This window comes from Theropithecus gelada, chromosome 15 (assembly GCF_003255815.1).
Source record: "Theropithecus gelada isolate Dixy chromosome 15, Tgel_1.0, whole genome shotgun sequence".
Taxonomy (NCBI): Eukaryota; Metazoa; Chordata; class Mammalia; order Primates; family Cercopithecidae; genus Theropithecus; species Theropithecus gelada.
Window position 1 is genome coordinate 48,899,388 of NC_037683.1, and position 15,891 is coordinate 48,915,278.

A 15,891-nucleotide genomic window follows, 5' to 3' on the forward strand; every position below is an offset into this window, starting at 1 on the left:
TCCCCAGCAATATCACTAGGAACTAGTTACTAAGAGCATGTATGCATGGCACTTGTGTTTATTTTGGGGGTTTAGAGTAAGTACAATCCATTGCCCTGGTTTTGTGAGTAGAGAACTGGGGCCTTGACTTTTGTGTTATTTTGATAACTGCTAACCATTGTTTCTTTAGGATCTTAAGTACCAGGCCCAGGATAACTTTATGATGATGGATGATGCTGTCCTGTGCATGTGTTTCAGCAGAGATACAGAAATGTTAGCAACTGGGGCCCAAGATGGAAAAATCAAGGTATGGATTAGTGCCACAGCCTCTCATGTGTAGACATTTTGAATGTTCTGCTATGGGGTAGCGTCCTGTATATGATATTCAGCACAATAATAGCTACTGATTATGGAGCATCAGCTTTATGCTAATCACTTTACTTTTTCTTGTGTAATCTTAATAATAACTCTGCCTGGGTGATCCAGTAACATGTTTAAGGTCGCATACTTGGTAAGTGATAGATCTGGGACTTCAGTTCACATCTGCTTAAGCCCTTTCTGTTGTACCATCCTGGCTTGCTGTATAAAAATCAAAATCACTGACCTTTTTTTTAAGGGGATGATCTAAGAGCCAGTTTGTTGTGGTTTGTATTTAATGCTAGAAATACATCCTGGGCTACAAAAATTGCAGAAATGGTATCTGCTAAGTGAACTTACAGTCTATATTTTTGTTTTAATAATTTACATGAAAAGAGTTTTAAGTTTCAAAGGATTCAGTTACCATTGTACTACGTGAACCAGACACATCATATTCAGCTATTAGCATGCATTTTTAATGCTGTTTCAGTACATTAGTGAGCATTGCATCTTACTTGGCTCTATGGGCTATAGTAGGACACGTTACAAGTTTTTTTTAAATTCTTTTTTTTTCAAATAAAGGTATGGAAGATTCAGAGTGGACAGTGTTTAAGGAGATTTGAGAGGGCACACAGTAAGGGTGTCACCTGTCTAAGCTTCTCTAAGGATAGCAGTCAGATCCTTAGTGCTTCTTTTGACCAGACAATTAGGTAAGTAAAAATCCCAAAACTGTTCTCACTTGAGTTTGATATAATGAGGCCCTGGAGGGAGGTACTAGTGATTCCTTATGCTTTTACCATGATGGTGTGATACGGAGAGGGAAGGTATGTGAGACCTTATGTCCCCAAAGTACAACTCACACAGTGTTGTTGTTTTGTCCATTTGTGTCTTTACCCAGAGGAGAGATTTGAAAGGGAGTAGCAGTGATTCATGTTTCTCAGAATATGGTCCTATGGACCTATCTGTATCATAATCACTTTAGAGGGTCTGTTATACTGGGACTCAGCTGAGACCCACTGATCTCAGTCTTCTGTTAACCTGTTTTTTAGAGGTCTATCCCTGAACAGAAGCTTGTGGTGGTATTGGCATGTTTTCTTCCAGCCTCTTTCTTTGCAAAGCTTTTGTTTGCTTGTTTGATATAATGAAAATTATACCATGTACACAATCACATAGCCCTCTTAATATTATAACATGAGCTTCTGTAATTTATCTAAAATGCATTCAATCATTGGTCACAACCATAAGATATTAAATATTTATTGTTCTTTTCATTTACTTTCATTTGGTAGAATTCATGGTTTAAAATCTGGGAAAACACTGAAGGAATTTCGTGGCCATTCCTCCTTTGTTAACGAAGCAACATTTACACAAGATGGACATTACATTATTAGTGCATCCTCTGATGGCACTGTAAAGGTTAAGTATTTGCTTTCGGTTTATTTTGGGATGTCTACCCCATCTTTGTCCTTTGAGGAGTTTTCAGTGGTGACGATGGGAATGATTGTGCTGTAGTAAACCTCTTTACTGGCTATTTTAGCCATAATTGAGGTGAGTCTGAGACAACAACAGTATTCTGTGGGTAATTCCCATTGGCCTTGGGACTCCAATCTCAAACTTTTTCAATCCAAACGAACTTTCTCATGTGTAGGAAAAGAGGAAGGGTGAAGAGTCCTAAAGTTAAGCCATCCCCCATTCACAGATACACACAGTGGTTAAATCTGTTTTGCCATAGGTATGGTCTACCTGCTAACAGTCAAATTCACGAAAGGCTCAGTGGCCTAATAAATAGATCTCTTTTTTTGTTGCACAGCCTCGCTGCATTCCTGGTCCCCAAATTTAGAGCCTTCCTAGTAGCATTTATAGAGGAATAGGAGAAGTGTTGAGTAAAACTAAGCCTTCTCCTAGATAGTTATTTAGTAAGTAATTTGCTGAAAGTAATGGATCTTCAGTACCTTTAAAGATTTAGTTATTTTTAGAGAGGGTCTCATTTCCTAGAAAAGATATGAGAAACCCAAATAGAAAATTATTAGAGATCTTTGAGACACTCTACGTTTTGGACCTAATCTTTTTGAATTGCCTTATATGAGTGAGTACTTTGTGGCAGAAGATCTAGACATTTTAACAAAACATTTTAACACATATATCTAGACATTTTAGATACATATTTAAGTATCTAAAATTCAGACAGTCAGGTGTGGTGGCATACACCTGTAGTCCTAGCTACTTAGGAGGCTCAGGTGAAAGAATCACTTGAACCCAGGAGTTTGAGGCTGCATTGAGCAATTTTCACACCACTGTACTTCAGCTTGGGCAAGAGAGCAAGAACCTGTCTCAATCAATAAATGTATGTGTATATATATGTATGTATGTACATATGTATGTCAGACCACCGTCTGAAAATGCTGTTCATGATTGGAAATTGAACCGGAAACCGGAAGGCAGGAGATGTATGCTCCCTTGGGATGAGTGGAGAAATCATGCAAAGCTGTTAGTACTTCAGTCATGGGATTTGCTCTCATGCTATGCATATGGGCCTCACAACTTGTAAATGCCACTGGTAGATGGCTTGTCTAAGCTTCTTTATTATGTGGTCTTTCCCCCTTAGTTTTGCAGTGAGTGGGGCAAAGCATGTCACTGACCTTTTGAATGGAAAACACTGGAAGCCTTAGCATTCTTAATTCCTGAAATGTTCATTTTTTCTTCTAAGCATCTGGGCTTCAGAGGAGATTAGGGCAGGCGATAACAGTATTGACACCAGGGCAACTGTTTTCTCCTGTTTATGAGTATTTATTCAACATCTGCTTTGTGCCAAGCTCCGTGGAAGGCACAGAGGAAACACAGCAGAGTCCATGCCTTAGAGACTTTGTGCCTGGTGAATTGAGTGGTATCTGGACAATGCTATTTAATGTTTGGTCCATCCCTTCTCTAAGCACATCTCAGATTTCTGTGCTACCTGATTTAACCCTTTCAGTTCATAAGAGCCCAGAAGGACAAGGTGAAAAGATAGACTGGGAGAAGTAATACAAGTGGCCAAGAGTAGCTTCCACTTCAAAGTTCCTCATGTGTGTGTGCTAACATTGTGACTTCTATTCAGTCATTGTCAGTATAAACTGTACATTGGAATCATTTGTAGCTTTAAAAAAAATGCCTGTGCCTCACCCTAGACCTACCACATCAAAATCTCAGGATAGAGTCTCAAGCTAAAAAGCCTCTATTTGAGCCAGGCTCAGTGGCACCTGCCTGTAGTCCCATACTCAGGAGGCTGAAGTGACAGAATCGCTTGAACCCAGGAGTTTAACGCCAGCGGGGACAATAGGGCAAAATAGTGAGATCTCATCTCATTTTTAAAAAAGAAAACCCCCCGTTTTTGTTTTGTTTGTATTTTATTTTAATTATTTTAAATAGAGATAAGATCCCACTATATTGCCTAGGCTGGTCTTGAACTCCTGGCCTCAAGTGATCCATACGCCTTGGCTTCCCAAAGTGCTGAAATTACAGGCGTGAGCCACCATGCCTGACCCCCTATTTGGTTTTGATATCCAGACAAGGGTAGCTTTCTGGTTGTTTATGACAGTAGCAATGTTGACAAACAACTAATTTTAAAGAGAGAGAGCGCTCTATTGGCTAAGGAAAAAGGTATTAGAAAAGATCATAGTTTTTTTAAAGTTTTTAAATTTTAGTTTGTGACTGTTGTTTTTGCCAATTCATCAACAAATACATGATTAATACTTACTCTATACAGTTGGTCCTCTGTATCTGGAACATGGATTCAGCCAATCACCAATTGAAAATATTTGGGGGAAAAAAAGAAAATTCCACAAAGTTCTAAAAAGCAAAACTTAAATCTGCCCCATGCTAAGTACTACATTGAATCCATACAAAGGAAGTGGTGTGTGGGCATTGTATTAGGTGTTATAAGTAATCTAGAGATGATTTAAAGCATACAGGAGGATGTGCGTGGGTTATATGCAAATACTGCATCATTTTATATATGGGACTTGAGTATCCTTGGATTTTGGTATCTAAAGGGGATCCTGGAAACAATTCGCCCACAGATACTGAGGGACAACTGTATATGGCAGTGCTGGATATTTGATTGGACCTAAAATCAAGTAAGAAACTTTTTTCCCCTGAGTCATTTCTACTCTTTTTTAGTAACCTGTTAATGTTTTAAACCCTAAAACTTTAGACATTTTTGTATCTAAAAAAAGGTTTGTAACTTAAATTTTTGTGTGGTAGATCTGGAATATGAAGACCACAGAATGTTCAAATACCTTTAAATCCCTGGGCAGCACCGCGGGGACAGATATTACCGTCAACAGTGTGATTCTACTTCCTAAAAACCCTGAGCACTTTGTGGTGTGCAACAGATCAAACACGGTGGTCATCATGAACATGCAGGGGCAGGTGAGTGTTCAGAAGTACCCTTGCACAGGACCTGTGGGCCATTCCCAAATCAGCACATCCTGGTCCAGGCCTACCCTCCCAATAACCAAATTTGGGTTCCTTTCTCTGTAAAAAGACTGGGAAAAGTAATACAAGTGGCCAAGAGTAGCTTTTTTGGATTTATTTGTAGCTCTGTAAACTATCTCTTTGGTATTTCAAAAGTGATCTCCTTTCCCCTGGGTGTTTGTATATTAAGCATTTTCATCCTTTGGATAAATGAAGCTCCTATCTGTCTTTAAGCCTCCTTCAGAACCTCACTGAAGATTTTAAGATAACAATGTTTGTCTGAGTTAGGGGGATACAGTGTAGTACGGATTACCAACTCAGGACATCTCCTAGCTACCACGCTTTAAAATGGAACACTAATAGGAGAAAGGCAGCAGTGTCCTCAGTGTATTTTTAGTCAGAAAACCTGCAAGGTTCTCAAGGAATCTCACTTTTGTGGACTGTGAGGTAGCACTGGGGGCGTCAGAAGCATCAAGTTTGAGGACTCAAGTCCTAGGTATGTATGGTAGTGCTACTGGATTATTGGCCTGGACACTTGGGGATCTTGCTGACCATAGAGAAGACCCAGGGGCTGGTGTATAGTACTGTCTTTCCATTCTTTGAGTTCTATAACTGATGGAGTAGTAGTTCAGAATGCATAGCTGAGATGGCTGGTCTGCAGTATCTTTTGGGCCACTGCATAGTAGCTACAGCTGTCCAGTACATCTGCTGAGCACACTTCATAGTTCCGTGCTTGACTTTTAAAAATACTTTATTTCGAAAAAATAATTTTAGATTCACATAGAAGCTGCAAAAGTAGTACAGAAGAGTTCCATGTTTCCCTCTCTCAAATTCTTCCAAGGATAACATCTTATATAATGATAATACAGTGATCATATATAGGAAATTGACATTGGTACAGTTATTAACTCTATTACAAATCTTATTTAGATTTAACCAGTTTTGGTTAAATCTAAGATTTAACATGCTTTTTTTTTTTTTTTTTTTTAAGCAGGGATATAATCGTTCTGTAACGTTTCATTACATGTATAGAGTCATGTAACCACCATTACAATCAGGATACAGAACTGGTTTTTTGTTTGTTTGTTTGTTTGTTTTTGAGATGAAGTTTTGCTCTTGTTGCCCAGACTGGAGTGCAATGGCGTGATCTCGGCTCGCTGCAACCTCCGCCTCCCGGGTTCAAGCGATTCTCCTGCCTCAGCCTCCCGAGTAGCTGGGATTTCTAGTAGAGACGGGTTCACTCCAAGTTGGTCAGGCTGGTCTCGAACTCCTGATCTCAGGTGATCCGCCTGCCTCCACGTCCGAACATGCTGGGATTACAGGTGTGAGCCACCGTGCCCGGCCAGGATACAGAAATGTTTTATCATTCCCAAAGAAACTCTCACGCTACATCTTTATACTTACATCTTCCCCATAACCCTAGCCCCTGGCAACTACTGATCAGTTTTCCATTGTCATAATTTGTTGTTTTTTAAAAAACAGACTTTTAAGAGCAGTTTTAGGTTAACAGCAAAATTGAGCAGAAAATACGGAGGGTGCCCATATTTCCTCTGTCCCTCCCACGGGAACAGCCTTCCCCACTATCAGTATCTCGTGCCAGAGTGGTATGTTTGTTACAGCTTATGAACGTGCATTTGGTACATCATTAACACACAAAGGCTATAGTTTACATTAGGATTCATTCTTGGTGGTGTATGTTCTGTAGGTTTGGACAAATGTATAATGGCAGGTGTCTACCATTAGAGAATTGTACAGAGTAGTTTCACTTCCAAGAAATTCTCTATGCCCTTTCTGTCCTTCCTCCCTCCCCACTAACTTCTGGCAACCACTGATCTTTTTCTGTCTCCATAGTTTTGCCTTTTCTAGGAAGTCATGTAGTCGGAAACATAAAATATGTAACTTTTTCATTTTGACTTTTAATAATATGCATTTTTCTCCTTGTTTTTTCATGGTTTGATAGCTTATTTTTTATTTACTTTTTTTGAGACGGAGTCTCACCCTCCCCCCAGGCTGGAGTGCAGTGGCGCAATCTCAGCTCACTGCATCCTCTGGCCCCCAGGTTCAAGCGATTCTCCTGCCTCAGCCTCCTGAGTAGCTGGGATTACAGGCACCTGCCACTGCGCCCTGCTAATTTTTGTATTTTTAGTAGAGATGGGGTTTCACCATCTTGGCCAGGCTTGTCTTGAACTCCTGACCTCATGATCCACCCACCTCGGCTTCCCAAAGTGCTGAGATTACAGGCATGAGTCACCATGCCCGGCTTTTTTTTTTAAATGCTGAATAACATTTATTTATCCAGTCATGTACTGAAGGACTTCCAAGTTTTGGCAATTATGAGTAAAGCTGCTATAAACATCCATGTGCAGACTTTTGTGTTAATATGTTTTCTCTTTCTTTGGGTAAATGCTAAGTAGTGTGATTACTGGATTGTATGGTAAAGTATGTTTAGTTGTAAGAAACTATTAAACTGTTCCAAAATGGATGTATCATTTTGTATTCTCACCCTTGGTGAATGAGAGTTCCTGTTACTGCACATCCTCACCAGCACTGGGTGTGGTCAGTGTTCTGGATGTTGGCCATTCTAATAGGTGTGTAGTGGTATCTCATTTTCATTTGCATTTCCCTAATGTGGAAATCTTTTCGTGTGCTCGTTTGTCATCTGTATACTTCTGGTGAAGTGTCTGTTTCAGGTATTTGACTCATTTTTCAATTGGGTTGTTTTCTTGCTGTTGAATTTTAAGAGTTCTTTATATGTTTTGGATAATAGTTCTTTATCAAGTCTAGTTTTTACAGATATTTTCTCCCCATCCGTGGCTTGTCTTTTCATTTTCTTCCTTTTTTTTTTTTTTTTTTTTTTTTTTTGAGGCAGAGTCTTGCTCCATTGCCCAGGCTGGGGTGCAGTGGCATGGTCATAGCTCACTGTATCCTTGAGCTCCTGAGCTCAAGAAATCTTCCCGCCTCAGCCTTCTAAGTGGCTGGGACTACAGGCATGTACCACAATGCCCAACTTTGTGTGTGTGTGTGTGTGGAAATGGGGTCTTGCCATGTTGCTGAGGCTGGTCTCAAACTCCTGGCCTCAAGTGATCCTCCCACCTTAGCCTCCCAAAGTGCTGGGATTACAGGCATGAGCCACTGCATCTGGCTTCATTTTCTTGACAGTGGCTTTTACAGAGCAGAAGTGTTTAATTTTAATGAAATCTAGCTTATCAGTTATTTCATGGATCGTGTCTTTGGAATTGTATCTAAAAAGTCATCAAACTCAAGATCGTCTAGATTTTCTTTTTTGTTATCCTCTAAGAGTTTTATATACAATTTTGAGTTTTACATTTAGGTCTGTGATCCATTTTGAGTTAATTTTTGTGAAGACTGTAAGGTCTTTATTTTATTGTGTCTAGATTCATTTTCTTGCATATAAGTGTCCAGTTATGGCATGTCTTGTTGAAAACACTATCTTTTCTTTATTACATTGCTTTTGCTTCTTTGTCAAAAATCAGTTGAGTGTATTTCTGAGCTTTGTATTCTGTTCCATTGATCTGTCTGTTCTTTTACCAATACCACACTGTCTGGATTACTATAGCTTTGTGTAAATCTTGAAGTTGGTTATTGTGAGCCCTCCAACTTTGTCCTTCTCTTTCAATATTGAGTTCACTATTCTGGGTCTTTTGCCTCTTTGTGTAAGCTTTAGAATTGGGTTGTCAATATCCACAAAATACTTTGCTGGGATTTTGATTGGGATTGTGTGAAATCTATAGATTAAGTTGGGAAGAACTGACATCTTTACCATATTGAGTCTTCCAATTCATGAACATAGAATATCTCTCTGTTTAGTTCTTTGATATCATTCATCAGAATTTTGTAATTTTCCTCATTTAAATATTGTATGTATTTTGGTAGATTTATACCTAAGTATTTTCACTTTGGGGCTGCTAATGTAAATGGTATCATGTTTTAAATTTCAAGTTAATTCCAAGCCCTAACCCTTGGCAATCACTGATCTGTTTTCCATTATTATAATTTTGTCATTTTGAAAATGGTATAGAAATGGAAGCATATAGTATGTAGACTTTTTGGATTGGTTTCTCTCAGCTTGGTTTATGATGATTTTAATGTTGTATCAATAGAGCAAGCAAAGTCTTAGAGACAAAGTATCATCCTGCATGGGGAAAGCTTCTCATTCTGTTAGAGGAAACTGGGGAGCAGACATCCAGAAAGCTTTGAGAACTACTGGTATATTGATTTAGAAAATTGTTTTATGTATGGCAATGAAATTTGCTTAAGGGTAATATGTTTCTTTAGGGCATGATTGGTGATGTGGGATGTATGAATTCTAAACTTTTGTCTGCCATTTAGTTTAGATTACTTATCTATTGAATATTTCCCAGGCACGGGGAGTTAGCACATGCTGAACAGGATTGGAGATCTAATTACAAATGATAGTAAACCAAAGTGCAAAATAACAACGTAAAAATGTCACTTGAAAAGGCTGCACATGGTTGAGCTGCTACTAATCCTGATGTTTTTGTCTTGGGGTGTGGTGTGATCTAGATTGTCAGAAGCTTCAGTTCTGGTAAAAGAGAAGGTGGGGACTTTGTTTGCTGTGCCCTCTCTCCCCGTGGTGAATGGATCTACTGTGTAGGGGAGGACTTTGTGCTCTACTGTTTCAGTACGGTCACTGGCAAACTGGAGAGAACTTTGACAGTGAGTATTACTTACTAAGTTCATCTAAAGAAATATGGTAAGACTTGTGTCTTTCTGAACTCTGAAGTATGTGCCTTTTCCAGACTACTATCAATGTGACCCTCAGTATAAAAAACATTGTTTTAAAACATTTAGCTCCATGTTAAATTCAAGAAGTAAAATTAATGTCAGCTGCTATGATGATCCCCAAATCTCAGTGGCTTAACACTAAACAAGTTTATTTATTTTTTATTTTATTTTATTTTATTTTATTTTGAGAAGGAGTCTCACTCTGTCATCTGGGCTGGAATGCAGTGGTGTGATCTCAGCTCACTACAACCTCTGCCTCCTGGAGTCAAGTGATTCTCCTGCCTCAGCCTCCCGAGTAACTGGGACTACAGGCACATGCCACCACTTCTGGCTAATTTTTTGTATCTTTAGTGGAAACGGGGTTTCACCATCTTGGCCAGGCTGGTCTTGAACTCCTGATCTCAAGTGATCCACCTGCCTCCGCCTCCCAAAGTACTGGGATTACAGACATGAGCCACTGCACCCAGCCTAAAGTTTATTTCTTATTATGTCACAATGTGATGTGAGTTGGAAAACCTTCCTCCATCTTTCTCCTTTGCCATTTGGAATATCAGGCCTTGATCTCTTTCCCTTCCACCCAGCTCTGGAAGCGTCATCAGAGTGATTTATTGCAGATCTGTACACCCTAACCCTGTGCTTTACGTGTTCCAGGTGCACGAGAAGGATGTGATTGGTATTGCACATCACCCTCATCAGAACCTGATTGCTACCTATAGTGAAGATGGACTCCTAAAGCTCTGGAAACCATAATTCAACTTTCCTTTTTAAATCAGTGGAAGCACATACTTAAATGAAGGCATAGTCATGTAATGTGCTTTTTTTTTCTTTCTTTTTTTTTTTGGCCCACTTTTCTAAGCAAATAGATTGTCTGAATTAGTCACAAGAATAATTTTGTGAAAATTCATGTTTAAGTAGCAAGTATCCCTTCCTTTTTTTATATATTTTTAAGGTATTAGTTTATCTTCTAACTGGTGCAGTCACTTAATGTTTTCATTAATCTTATACCTGGAGAGTGAAATACCGATATTTCTAGAAAAAAATTCTACTCCTTTGATTATTTGAAATGCTGATTAAAATGTCCCTCCTATAGTAAAACTTGTAAATAAGGAACTATATCATATTCAGTAGCTGTATTCTGTTCCATCTTTTTTTTTTTTTTTTTTTTTTTTTTGAGATGGAGTTTTGCTTGTTGCCCAGGCTGGAGTGCAGCGGCACGATCTTGGTTCACTGCAACCTCCGCCTCCCAGGTTCAAGCGATTCTCCTGCCTCAGCCTCCTGAGTAGCTGGGACTATAGGTGTGTGATACCATGCCTGGCTAATTTTTTTGTATTTTTAGTGAGATGGGATTTCACCGTGTTGGCCAGGCTGGTCTCACACTCCTGACCTCAAGTGATCCAACCGCCTTGGCCTCCCAAAGTGCTGAGATCACAGGCATGAGCCACCATGCCCAGACCATCTTTTTTTTTTGAAGATGTTAATAAACTTTATACCTTTCTGGAGACTTTGTTCTAAAATGTAAATAAATGCTCATCTAGTTAACATATTTACTTAGAATTTGGGAGGAGGAGTGACATTATTATCCCCGAATCTCAAGTATGGCAGAAGTGAATTCCTGGGATAGTAGGATAGACTAACATGTAAAAAGGCCAGGTGATGCATAGGTTCTCATTTCACTGCCCTCAGCTTTCCTCTCCTTCTGAGCTGTGCCTTCTCACATGTTCAATCAACTCCAGGGAATATTGTCTCCATCTTCTGAATAGAACTAGTTGCAGGATCCGTTACAAGAATTCAGAGTTTTGTCATCTCCCCTTTGTACGTTGTAGGGGATGGTTTGGCATTGGAAATGTGCTGTTGTTTCAAAGAAAAATTAGCAAAAGGACTTGAGATTTAGAAAAGTCTCCTTTGTAATGTGCATCATTACCAGTTAGCTAAAGAAAAACATGTAAAAGTCAACAAAACCCTTGAAAATATTTTGCATATGGATGTCTGTTTCATGTTTCAACTGAAGATGTATAGAGCACCTCTGATGATGAGGAAGATACTGTGCTAGGCACTACTTTCAAGAATGTGAGTTCTTGTTTCCACAGGCCTTTTGTGCCCCCTTTTAAATATTAGCATTTATTAGGTACAAACTAGTGGGGAAGTTTTTTTTAAAGTTTTGCAGTCTTGTAATTTACTTTTTTAAAAAATTTATTTTATTTTTTTGAGATGGAGTCTTGCTCTGTTGCCCAGGTTGGAGTGCAATGGTGCCCTCTCAGCTCACTGCAACCTCCACTTCCCAGGTTCAAGCGATTCTTGATACTTCCCGAGTAGCTGGGAATACAGGCACATGCCACCATGCCTGGCTAATTTTTATATTTTTAGTTGGCGGGGGGGGGGTAGTTTCACCATGTTGGTCAGGCTGGTCTTGAACTCCTGACCTCAGGTGATCTGCCTGCCTCCCAAAGTGCTGGGATTACAGGCATGAACCACCGCGCCCAGCCTTGTAATTTACCTTTGATTGTGACTTGAAATGCAGTATGATCCTATGTGGGGCACGTAGTAATGTTCAGTGTTTGCTGAATTAATTCTGAGCGACACTAAGAAATCCCTCTTTCCCAGTCATATTCTGTAACACATTTCCCATTTGCCACAAAACCTGCAGCTTTTTGGCCCAGGTAATGTCATTTGCTGCCATTTTGATGATTTTAAAATGGTCGTGGGAGTTGAACATAGTCATGAATTCAGGATTCCTGAGAATGTAGACAGCCATCCCAGTGGAAAGAAACGTTCACTTAAGTAAGAGAAGTTTAAGTTAGAAAGAGGAAACAGTTTATGCTAAAAAAAATTTTTTTAAGTCTTTGAGAAGAATTTTTGATTTAGTTTTGACCTCATGAAGCTGGTAGTTATGCATAGTTTGTACCACCGTTTATGAAGATAGAGAATCTAGTCAGCACGTGTTGGTTTATTCTAGGAATTTTTATGGAACACTTCTGTTGCTGGCACCAAGTGCTGAATATGGTTTAAAAAAAGACTCGCCTAAACATAGGGAAGAAGAGCATATTAAAAGGAGTAACTAAAACTGATAAAAGCTCAAGTCACCTTTCTGATGATGAGAGGCGGGGCACTTAACGCGAAAGGGTTGGGAAAGGCTTCCTGGAGGGACTGGGAGGCGATCTAAGCACAGGGAACCTTCCCGGGGACTGCAGTGTGGCATAGCGGCAAGGTATGTGCTGGGCAAATGATAGGTGTCTTGGGAGACAAGGCAAACAGAGCTGGATTAGGAGCCATTAAGTATATATTTTTCTTTTTAAATAAAATAATGCACTGGGTGAACATGTAAACGCTAAGTTGAAAATCTGCCTTTCCCAGGTAACCCTTGTTAATCTTTCTACAAGTTCATTTCGTACAAACCTGAAAAATACTGTTTTTGTCTTTAAATGGGCACACGCTCCTTAACACTGCTGGGCGCCCAGGCTTTCTGAAGCCCCATGCGGCCATCCCTCCAGCACTGAAGGCTGGGACAGCCCAGCTCCCCTTTAGCGCCCGCACAGCCAGACCGCGGCGGGGACGGGCGGCGCACGCGCGGGGCCGCCGCCCACGGCCGGATCTGGGGCGCCGCCGCTCCGGGTGGGCGCCAGGCAGGAGTCCTATCTTGGGTCCAGGGCCGGTAGAGCCCCTTACCGGGGGTAGGGAGACCGCGCACCCGCCAGAGCCAAGTGTCAGGGCCTGCAGACGTCGGGTGAAGCTACTGTTAAAAAATTGGCGGTCACATCGTGGTAAGGGCGGCTGGCAGCAGCTAAGCGAAGGGGAGTCGGCTGCCGGGAATCAGTGCGCACTTCCTTCTGAATTGGGCGTGTGCAGTCGGTTCCTAGGGAAGTGCTCTGCTGCAGCCACCAGATTTGACGGATGCTGCTCTCCAGCTCTTAACATAGAAGCTAAACTGGCGTTAAAATTCCATGAGCATAAGGACATTTGTCCTATCCCCCATTCAGCTGTTGAATTAATGACTGGAAAACATTGCGCGGAGGTTTTTCGGGGTGATATGGTTTATTTTTTAAACAGCAAATGGTATAAATCTCAGGTACAATTCAGTATCTTCTTCACCAGTTTTTTTTCAGCTTGTATTAGTACCACTAACAGCGTCTGTTGAGCCCTTCATTGCTATGTAAGCAGCCATATTTAATTCTCAGAACAATGTAATGAGGGTGCGCAAATACACATGAAGAAACAGGTTTCCAGACGTGAGGGACCTAACTCATTCCAACTTGCATGAAGCTCGTATTGAAAACCAGATGTGACTCCAAAGCTAGGTTTCTTTTCTCTCTTGCCTCACTCTTAATATTGCTTAAGTTTCTCCTCAATCTTTAGGTTTGGGCAGGGGCAAAGAATACATACATTCTGCAAAAACATTTACCTAAGCAGAGCACAGGTAGTGAGATGAGTAGAGAACCGAATTACAAGTTTCTGGATGTCAGTCTTTGCTGTCACTTCTTTGGCTTGTGCTAGAACAGTGGTTCTTAAAGTGTCACCTGATAAATTGAAAGACACATTCTAAGGTCCTGTCCCAGACCTACAGAATCAGAAACTGGTGGTGGGGACCCAGCAAGCATGCTCAAATTTGAGAACAGGTAGACTACAGGGTAGTTTCCGCATATACAAAAGGTGTTTTAATTCTTGCTGTCAGTCTCAGAAGGTTCATGCTGAGATAACCAAATTTAAATGATAAAGGTGCAAGACTGTCTCTTAAAATCACATTTTTTCAAATTGCCATAGCTTGCTAGTGTTCTCATTCACTGTGCTCTTAAAGCTTCATTTTCCACTATTTTAAGAGAAGAAATTGCTATGAAGTGTATGTCCAAGTTAGGAAGTTCCCTGGACTGAGCTTGTTTAAAACTTGCAATAGGCCAGGTGCAGCGGCTCAAGCCTGTAATCCCAGCACTTTGGGAGGCCGAGGTGGGCGGATCATGAGGTCAGGAGTTCGAGACCCAGCCTGGTCAACATGGTAACACCCCGTCTTTACTAAAAGATACAAAATTCGCTGGGCATGGTGGCTCACGCCTGTAGTCCCAGCTACCTAGGAGGCTGAGGCAGGAGAATAGCTGGAACCTGGGAGGCAGAGGTTGCAGTGAGCTGAGATTATGCCACTGCACTCCAGCCTGGGTGACAGAGCAAGACTTGGCTTAAAAAAAAAAAAAAAAAAAAAAAAATCAACAACAAAAAACTTGCAATAGCAGGGGCTGCCCATTACTTAACCTTCCACAGCAATTTTAACAGTGGTATTCTGTTCCAGTGGTTAATATTAAATCTATGTGTCAGTATTGGTGGCTTTCAACCTTGGCTGCGCATAATCATTTTGATGCTTAGGCTACATCTAGCCGAGTTATACAGAACCCCTGGAGGGTGGGACCTGATCAGTGTTTTAATGTTTCCCGGGTAATTCCAATGGTAGCCAAGGTTGAGAACCAGTACCATATGTACAAAAAAGTTGAGAAGCTAATTTCATGTACAGAAAATTTGCCACTGTTCCAAGAGCACTCTCAAGGGACATAATTGGCCTCTATTCCTATTCTCTACAAGTATGAACGGGCAGAAGCATCACAGAGAAAGCAGAGTTAGTGCTGGAACTTGTATTTTTGTGATGTCCTTGGTTGTTTTAAGGGGCTTTGTTTTTTCATAGGTTCTCCCTCATTACGTTGTTCTGAGAATTAAATATGGCTGCTTACATAGTAATAAAGGGTTCAACAGAGGCTGTTAGTGGTAATAATACATGCTGAAAAACTACACAAACCTATCAGTTTCTGCCTCTTCAGGATATAACTATTTGGTTAGTGCAAAAGTAATTGTGGTTTTTGCCATTAAAAGTAATGGCACATTACTTTTGCACCAATCGACCTAATATGACTTTCTTTTAGTGTTCTTAGGATTTTTAATTGTAAAACATATATAACAAAATTCCCAAACAATTGTGCAATTCAGTGGCATTATTTACAATGTTATGCAACCACTTTGTATTTCCAAAATGTTACCACCCTAAACAGAAGCCCTGTAACATTGTCAATTAACTTCTCCTTCCCCTCCCCTGAGCCTTTGGTACTGTTCTGCCTCAATGCATTTGCCGTTTAGTTCATGTAAGTGAAATTATACAATATTTGTCCTTTTGTATCTGGTTTATTTCATTTAGCATGTTTTAAAGGTTCATCCACATATCAAACAGGAATGTGCTTCATATTTGGGGGAACTGTAAAAAGTATTCCTTTTAATGACTGTATATTTCACAGTATATTGTACACATTAACCATTTGTTGGTGGACACTCAGGTTTCTACTTTGGACTGTTGAGAATGCTGCAGTAAAC

General features: G+C 40.3%; 1 protein-coding gene across 2 annotated transcripts in view; it reads left to right on the forward strand.

Annotated features, from left to right (window-relative positions):
• Window positions 1-15,696, forward strand: part of SMU1 (SMU1, DNA replication regulator and spliceosomal factor) — a 36,338-nt gene extending 20,642 nt beyond the window's left edge. For both annotated transcript variants that reach the window (XM_025360633.1, XM_025360634.1), the window contains 6 exons: window positions 170-286; window positions 919-1,046; window positions 1,626-1,752; window positions 4,576-4,743; window positions 9,334-9,486; window positions 10,207-15,696. In XM_025360633.1, the coding sequence (XP_025216418.1) occupies window positions 170-286; window positions 919-1,046; window positions 1,626-1,752; window positions 4,576-4,743; window positions 9,334-9,486; window positions 10,207-10,305 (792 nt within the window). In that variant the 3' untranslated portion in view covers window positions 10,306-15,696. The remainder of the gene's footprint in view (window positions 1-169; window positions 287-918; window positions 1,047-1,625; window positions 1,753-4,575; window positions 4,744-9,333; window positions 9,487-10,206) is intronic.
• Window positions 15,697-15,891: the final 195 nt, after the last annotated feature.